This window comes from Lactuca sativa, chromosome 3 (assembly GCF_002870075.4).
Source record: "Lactuca sativa cultivar Salinas chromosome 3, Lsat_Salinas_v11, whole genome shotgun sequence".
Lineage (NCBI taxonomy): Eukaryota > Viridiplantae > Streptophyta > Magnoliopsida > Asterales > Asteraceae > Lactuca > Lactuca sativa.
In genome coordinates this window covers 83,236,746-83,245,347 of record NC_056625.2, presented here as the reverse complement: position 1 = coordinate 83,245,347, position 8,602 = coordinate 83,236,746, and the positions used below count along the sequence as shown (strand labels likewise).

The window sequence follows — 8,602 nt, the reverse complement described above, 5'->3', positions numbered from 1 at the left end:
TGAGAAATTGCTTATGTTGTTTGATTTAATTTCTACATTTCTTCATTTGTAACACACAGTAATTATAATAATTCTATAGTTATAATATCTGATAATTAATAAAATCAAGTTTATGTTTTATTATTTATAGTTATTTAGATCTCTATTTTTTTTAAAAGAATGCCATCCATTTTAGTTCTTTTTTTTTTCAATTGAAATTTTCTATTAATAAAAAAATTGTGATAATATATATATATATATATATATATATATATATATATATATATATATATATATATATATATATATATATATATATAAACTAAAGTTTTAAAGAGTATAAGGTTTGATTTGAAAATCAAATAAATGTAAGAATGTTTAATGTAAATTGAAGAGTAACATTTCATGAATTTGCATACCGAAACATGACAAATTTAATATAATATATTACTTTATGAGACAAATTTAATATAATATATTAAAAATGGCTAAGTTTAGTAAATGACATATATCATTCAATCAACTCATTCGTGTATTTGGAATTGAATTGGTGTCTTTAGAATCACTTTAGGGCACTTACGTCCCCATCTCCATTGACTCATTGACACAGTTTTGAAGTGACAATCATCTACATAATAGTCAGTCATCAGTTACAGAATTGATTATGAAGTAAAACACACTTTTAGTGAAACATGTATTAAAGCATTAACTGAAAAACAAAAATAAATACGTCTAGATAATCAAGTTATATAAGTTGAATTATTACACTGTTAAATACAACAATAACATGTAATAACTCATGTTGTCTTTTTATAATCCTGGTGCCTTGATAAATTTCGGGTTACAAAGAATTTCATTGTTCAATGAAAAAGATTAATGTCATGTAATATACAATTTATGAAATATACAATCCAAATTGTCAAGCACTCCTTTGTGGAAAAATATGCCACTGACTTCTGACAATACACTCCTTTGTGGATAAGTATGACACTGGCGGCTAACAATACTTTCCTTTGTTGAAAAATATACATTGCCCAAATTTCCTTTTCGAGTATGTGAAAAAGAAAACAAGAGAAAAAGGTAGCTCAAGTATAAATTAGGATATGTAAACCATCCTCTTTTAGTAAAAGTAACACAGCAAAGCAAATAATGTTGTCTTCAAACTTCTTGTTTTTCTCTGTAACTCTACTAATCATCACACTCTCCCCCATACCGAATTTTGCTTCTGCTACTTTGGAGGAAGCCAATGCTCTTCTCAAATGGAAAGAAAACCTTGAACTTCCACACAACTCCTTGCTCTCTTCATGGATTCCACTCCCTATGAACTCCACGACATCATTTCCATGCACTTCTTGGTTTGGAGTAGTTTGCAATGCTGTTGGGAGCATTCAGAGGTTGAACCTCAGTTCATCGGGCTTAAAAGGTACACTCCACCAATTTCCATTCTCTTTGCTACACAATCTTACGCATTTTGATCTCTATGAGAATAACTTCTTTGGCACCATCCCACCAGAAATCAGACTCTTGTCCAAACTTGTATATCTTGATTTTTCATTGAATATGTTTTCTGGAGTAATTCCACCTGAAATAGGAAACCTGCACCAGCTGACCAACCTGTACCTAGACTCGAACAATATATCTAGCTCAATTCCTTCATCATTAGGTGATTTGACATCTTTGAATACCCTTTATTTGTACAAAAATCTTCTATCTGGTCCCATTCCTATTGAACTTGGCAATTTGAAGTCTCTCACTCATCTTGCGGTATACAAAAATCAACTTAGTGGTTCTATCCCTTCATCACTAGGAAACCTCAGCAACCTACAGTCTCTACACCTCTATGAGAATAGATTATCTGGTCTCATTCCTATTGAACTTGGGAATTTGAAGTCTCTCACTCATCTTGTGGTATACAAAAATCAACTTAGTGGTTCTATTCCTTCATCACTAGGAAACCTGAGCAACCTACAGTCTCTACGCTTCTATGAGAATAGATTATCTGGTCCCATTCCTATCGAACTTGGCAATTTGAAGTCTCTCACTCATCTTGTGTTATACAAAAATCAACTTAGTGGTTCTATTCCTTCATCATTGGGTGATTTGACATCTCTGAATATTCTTTTTTTGTATAAAAACCAACTCTCTGGTCCCATTCCTATTGGACTTGGGAATTTGAAGTCTCTCAATTCAATTTCCATGAGCTACAATCAACTTAGTGGTTCCATTCCTTCATCACTAGGAAACCTGAGCAACCTACAGTCTCTACGCCTCCATGAGAATAGATTATCTGGTCCCATTCCTATTGAACTTGGGAATTTGAAGTCTCTCGCTGATCTTCAGGTTGGCAAAAATCAACTTAGTGGTTCTATTCCTTCATCACTAACAAACTTAAGCAAGCTAGAGACATTGTACCTTAAAGGGAATAAATTATCGGGTATCATTCCTATTGAACTTGGGAATTTGAAGTCTCTCACTGATCTTATATTGAGCAACAATGATCTGACTGGCTCTATTCCTTCATTGCTAGCAAACCTGAGCAACCTACAATATCTGTACCTCAAATACAATAAATTATCAGGTGCCATTCCTATTGAATTTGGGAATTTGAAGTCTCTTGAAGAATTGGTGGTGAGCGGCAATCAACTTAGTGGTTCTATTCCATCATCACTAGCAAACATGAGCAACCTAAAGACTATGTACCTCCACGAGAATAAATTATCTGGTCCAATTCCTGTTGAACTTGGAAATATGAAGTCCCTGACTCAGCTTATGGCGAACCACAATCAACTTAGTGGTTCTATTCCTTCCGAGTTTACGAATTCAACTCAACTACGAAGGCTTAATCTGTCTTCAAATAATTTGGTTGGTGAGATTCCAAAAGCATTTGAGAAGATGAAAAGTATGTTATATTTGTACATTTCTGATAACCAACTGTCAGGTAATATACCTCTGGAGCTCGGGTCATTCCGTGAACTCCTTGAACTAGATCTATCCACAAATAGATTGAATGGGTCGATACCCAAAAGCATTGGTAATTGGGCACACATCCATCACTTGAATCTTAGTAATAACCAGCTTAGTGAGAAAATTCCAGGTGAGATTGGTAAATTAGTTCAACTTACGGAACTTGATTTATCTCAGAATTTTCTCACAAAAGATATACCATCTGAAGTTCAAAGTTTGCAAAATGTACAAAAATTGGATCTTTCTCACAATAGACTATCTGGTTCTATTCCTGAAGCTTTCACAAGTTTGCCTCTTGGGATTGATATCAACCTTTCTTACAATGAGCTCTCAGGTCCGGTTCCCGCTAGCGCCAACTTTGTGAATGCGTCCCTACAAGGCAATCCAGGTTTGTGTGGAAATGTTACGGGAGTGGAACTTTGTGCAAGTCAAATCTTGAAGAAGAAAAATGATCCCTTTCATCATCAGCTCATCCTAATAATTATGCTCCCTCTTATCGGGGCAACTTTACTTGGTTTATTCATGTGTGGCCTCATTGCTTATCGAAAACAAAAGAGACATTCTCTACAGAAACCATTGGATAATGAAGGTGGTGATTACTTCTCCATAACAAATTTTGATGGAGGAGTAGTGTATGATGACATCTTGAAAGCAACGGACAATTTTGATGAAGCATATGCTATTGGAACCGGAGGATATGGGACTGTGTACAAAGCTGAGATACAGCCTAACAATGTGGTAGCTGTCAAGAAACTTCACTCATCATCTGAGAATGTTGATCATAATGGATTCCTTAATGAGGTACGAACATTAACAAACATAAGGCATCGAAACATAGTGAAACTCTATGGATATTGCTCCCATCCCCATCACTCATTTTTGATTTATGAATACCTTGAAAAGGGAAGCCTTGGATCAATCTTAAGAAGTGATGTCTTAGCAAAAGAATTGGATTGGTTGAAAAGGGTCGATATTGTAAAGGCTGTTGCTAATGGTTTGGCTTATATGCATCACGACTGCTCACCTCCTATAATTCATAGAGACATTTCCATCAACAACATCCTTCTTGATTCTGATTATGAGGCACATATATCTGATTTCGGCACGTCCAAGCTTTTAAAGCTAGACTCATCAAACTGGACGACAATTGCAGGCACCTATGGTTATATCGCGCCAGGTAACGTAATCTTGTGATTTTAGTTCTACATCTTAAGTTTTGTAATATATATAAGTATATATGTTAGAATCTTGTGAGGTTGATATAGCTATTTTGTTTTTATCTTATGTTTCTTGGGATGTAGAGCTTGCTTATACAATGGTGGCATCTGAGAAATGTGATGTGTATAGCTTTGGAGTTGTTGCACTAGAAGTGGTGATGGGAAAGCATCCTGGAGAACTGATAACATCTTTACCAACATTGTCTGCTGATTATTTGGTGTTAGAAAATGTGGGAGATAGCCGGATACCTCCTCCGTCATCCCAAATTGAGAAACAAGTTAAGTCGGTGTTGACTCTCACAAGAGCATGTTTGAACTCAAATCCACATGAAAGGCCAACAATGCACCAAGTTTCAAATCTGTTAATTAGAATCTGCTTTGAATTGACATCTTCGGCTTGATAAAGTGTACATTCGATGTTCTTAATTTTTTTGTAGTTTTGTATGATGCTCCTGACTATATCTACACAATTGAATGCCAAGGACGATTGCAATCCTTCTACTCAATACTGGAAAAGAGTGCTAGCTACACAAGTTTTGCCTTTATTTCCAGGTGAAATTTTGAAGTGGAAAAGTAATATACAAGGTTTCTACAAAGAGATCAACAAGTCATTAGTTAACCCTAACAAACATGATTAAAATCAGCATATACAAATTACCATTGCCATAAATGTAAAACATTTTTCCCCTGCCATTGGCCTAATGTTTAAGCAGGTTAGTAATCAGGGTCTTTCTTATCTTAAACATTTACTTGAAAAATATGACATACAAGTGCTATATATCATCTTATTTTGTTACATTCCTAACAAAGAACAAATCAAGACTCATTAATGCAAGTATAAAAGCTTCATCATCTGAACCTCCCTTGCATGTCTACTGGGAGCAGCGAAATGGCAGCCGTAGTTTTATGGATCCTCAATCGATCGTGGAAGAATTTGAAAACCATTTGTCATGTGTGACTATTTTTACTGGAATCCAGAAAGAACTAAAACAAGGGCTATTAATGTTGATAGACATCATAATTTTCCAGAGACATGATATCTAATGTTGAGCAACTTTTCTGATGACATCATAGCAAGATTAACTAGTTATAACGACATACACTCGCAGGCCCGGCCCAGTACCTAGGCAACTTGGGCTTAGGCCCAGGGTAGGAAGTTTATGGGGGCATCCAGCTATGGTTCTTTTACATATAAAGTGGCCCAAAAAATAGCCCCATATCTTGTGATCTGTCAGGACGTGAGAAAGCAGGGCAAGAAAACCTTAGGCGCCAGACAATCATCGAGCGTTCATCAATTGCGTATAGAAAATCCAAACGTCCGGCGCTTTGAAACATGTTGTTATCGATTGGAGAATTTGATGCCCTAGAATCACCTTATGTCTCTGATAAATAAAGAGTAAGAATCGATTTCTGAATTTTTCATATTCAGTCGATAATATATAGCTCCCAAGTTTCAATTCAATCTTTAAGTTATTCTGATTCTCTGATTTCTAGTTTCTAAACATTCCAATTTCTTTATTTTTCAAGTTATGTTTTCTAATTTCTGATTTCTCTATGGTTAAAGATCGTGATTCAACTTGCAAGCATTCTAGGTCCAAGATACATTGTTATGATACAACGACTCTTATTTGGGTGTGATTCTGATCTAGATGAGTTCAATTTCTCTTATTCCGATTTCCTTTTCTTGTTCTCATTCTAGTTTTTTGAAGTGATTTATCTTTAGTGTTTTTGCTTTTTGTTTCAGAAATAAAATTGATTCTTGTTGGTTGTTGTAATGAATGGCTTGTTCAAGTTTTACTAGACTCGATTTTTCTCTATTTTAGTTCAAATTTTGTTTATTTAGGTTTGATTCAGAAATCTACTTTGTTCTTATCTATTTTATTTTTTCTCTATTTTATTACAGCAAAAAAGAGTCAATGTCTGAAAGATCTATTGGATTTTTATATCTGACTTCTCTTTAGTTTGAGATTGAAATCTGTTGATTTGTATCTGATTTTTGAAATGGTTTGCTTCAGCCTTCGTGTACAATTTGTGACCATTTGTTATCTATTGTTTACTTCTGCTATAAATTTGTAAATGTTCTTTCTAAACTTTTGTGTTTTCGTTTCTGTGATATGAATTGGCTCTCGTTTATTTTAAATATGTGGACTTCTAGAGGCAATAAAAGGTATAAATTATTTTTATTGTTAATATTTGATGGTAATTTTAAAAACAGATTACTATTTTTGATTCTATGATTCATTTTTCAGGTCTCTTGGCATGTGAAAAGTAGAAACAAGAAGTCAAAATATAACGAAATGTGGTTTTTATAAAATTTAATCTCTTGAAATTGTATCTTTAAGAAAGATTGGAAGGATTAGCTTTTCAAGCATCATAAAGTACAAAATATTGACTATCATAAAGTAAAATAAGAGATGTTTTTGTGTAAAAAAAATGTATGAAGACATCATTTTAGGTTATTTTTGTAGGTTTTTGCTTGTTTTATTTTTTTTTTATTGTAAAATTTACCACATTTATCTTTTTATAAATTCTTTATACGTATTGCTTATTGTGTGGTACGTATAAAAGGGCATGAAATTCTTATCTTGCCCTGGGTATTAAAACCTAATGGACCGGCCCGGACAGACAAATCTGGTTCATCTGAAAGTGTAATGATAGCTGACTATTAGACAATTATAAAATAGTTTAGTATTATAGGGATGCATAGTGTAATTGTATGATCTATATATACTCCTTAGGTAAGTGATTATTGATATAATACTAATACACAATATTTGGCCAAGTTTGTCTTGGTATCATAGCATAATTCTCGGCAACCCTAATGGCCACCATCCTTCTAATCCTTCTTCTAAACCTTCGAATGTACAATGGCTCTATTGTTTTTGGAAAACCATGATTCATCCTTTTCTTGTCACAAACAATCTCATTGGTTATGTCGATAGTACCATTCCTTGCCCACTGGAAAACAATTGAAAATACGAGTACTTCAGAAAAAGAAGCCACCACTAAATCTTAGCCAAACCCTAACTATCCGATTTGGATTTCTAATGATGCCCATGTCAGGATGTTGATCATCTCTACAATCTCAGAGGCTGCCTTCCCACATGTTCAAGGCACTACTACATCACGTGAAGTCTGGCTCTCTCTAGAACGTGCCTACTCTCCTCACACGTCTTCCAGTGAATACACTCTCAAAACACAGTTAATGAAGATACAAATGAAGGGTGTTGAAACATAAGAAGTCTATCTCGATAGGGAAAAAGAGTATGCTGATGCTTTATCCAACATTGGTGAAGCTTTTAAAGAAAAAGATTTGGTTATGCTTGTAAATTGCAGGTCTTCGTGAAGAATATAATAGTTTGAAATCGACTCTTCTTGCTAGACAGGTTCCAACTGCCTTTAATGAGTCACATGGGCTACTCTCAGATCACGATTTCATGATCAAACAATTTGTTCCTGTTGTTCAATCACCACAGGCCTTTACTACTAATACTATTGGCATGTCTTTTCTAACAGGGTCTTCACAACAGGATCTCGTTCAAGCTCTTAATCAACTTGCCTCACAACTCGGATTCAGTACTCTACAACCTTTTACTCAACAGTCATAAGCTTGCTTCACTTCCTACTCTCAAAACAACCGTTCTTGTGGTCGCACCACCAACAATTGTGGGTTTGGATGTAGTCCAAACAACCGAACCAATAGAGGACAATTTAATTGGGCATCCAATCAAAATACGGTGTATGGAACTTGCAAGCGATGTGGCATTGGTCACATCCCATCTAACTGTCGGAATCGTGACCCGGCAACCATCCGCAACAGACAACAATTTTCAGTCAATCATGATGATTACTGGTCCCAATCCCCCTCCTGGCTCCTTGACACTGGTGCTAATAGCTATGTAGCACCAAAATCATCTAGTATCGGTACGTCTGAACCATATTATGGTGAAGATTTTCTCCACGTTGGAAATGGTAAGGATTTACCCATTTTACATTTTGTTTCCACTAAACTTCACTCTCCAAACAAAACTCTTGCTTTACTCAATAATCTTCATGTACCACAAATTAAACAACATCTTCTTTTTGTTAAACAATTATGTCATGATAACAATGTTTTCTTTGAATTTCATGAAACTTCTCACTCCATGAAGGATGAGAAGTCGGCCACTATCCTCCTCATAGGTCCACGTAAAACAGGCTCTACTCGCTTCATCTCCCATTCCTCCTACCAATTTCTAGAAGCGTCTTCACTGGTGTTCGTGCTCCTGTTCACACATGGCATTAACGGCTTGGTCACCCTCATTCGTAACTTTTACATTCCATGTTAACATAATACTCTCTTCTAGTTTGGCACAAAAAGTCAAGTATTCCTTGTAATGCATGTCATGTAGGAAAATCCTCTAAACTTTCTTTGCCTTTATCGAATTTTAAAAGTTCTTGCA

General features: G+C 35.0%; 1 protein-coding gene across 11 annotated transcripts; it reads left to right on the top strand.

The window, feature by feature from the left end:
- The first annotated feature begins 1,032 nt into the window (after positions 1 to 1,032).
- On the top strand, positions 1,033 to 8,602 carry LOC111920330 (probable leucine-rich repeat receptor-like protein kinase At1g35710). Of its 11 annotated transcripts, XM_023915903.3 has the most exons (5): positions 1,034 to 4,120; positions 4,245 to 5,556; positions 7,224 to 7,546; positions 7,677 to 8,132; positions 8,312 to 8,602. In XM_023915903.3, the coding sequence occupies exons 1-2, from the start codon at positions 1,129 to 1,131 to the stop codon at positions 4,559 to 4,561; spliced, it is 3,309 nt and encodes a 1,102-aa protein (XP_023771671.1). In that variant the 5' UTR covers positions 1,034 to 1,128; the 3' UTR covers positions 4,562 to 5,556; positions 7,224 to 7,546; positions 7,677 to 8,132; positions 8,312 to 8,602. The 11 variants fall into 11 exon arrangements, with proteins under 11 accessions (XP_042756154.1, XP_023771671.1, XP_023771672.1 ...); XM_042900220.2 differs by lacking the exons at positions 7,224 to 7,546; positions 7,677 to 8,132; positions 8,312 to 8,602 and adding an exon at positions 6,410 to 6,708 and having other exon boundaries at positions 1,033 to 3,744; positions 3,847 to 4,120; positions 4,245 to 6,327; XM_023915904.3 differs by lacking the exon at positions 7,224 to 7,546.

Bases quoted from the DNA above. Each gene is read 5' to 3' on its own strand.
- LOC111920330 (XM_023915904.3), top strand. From the start codon at position 1,129: ATGTTGTCTTCAAACTTCTTGTTTTTCTCTGTAACTCTACTAATCATC. The intron at 4,121-4,244 runs GTAACGTAATCT...CTTGGGATGTAG, and splicing joins CTATGGTTATATCGCGCCAG to AGCTTGCTTATACAATGGTG.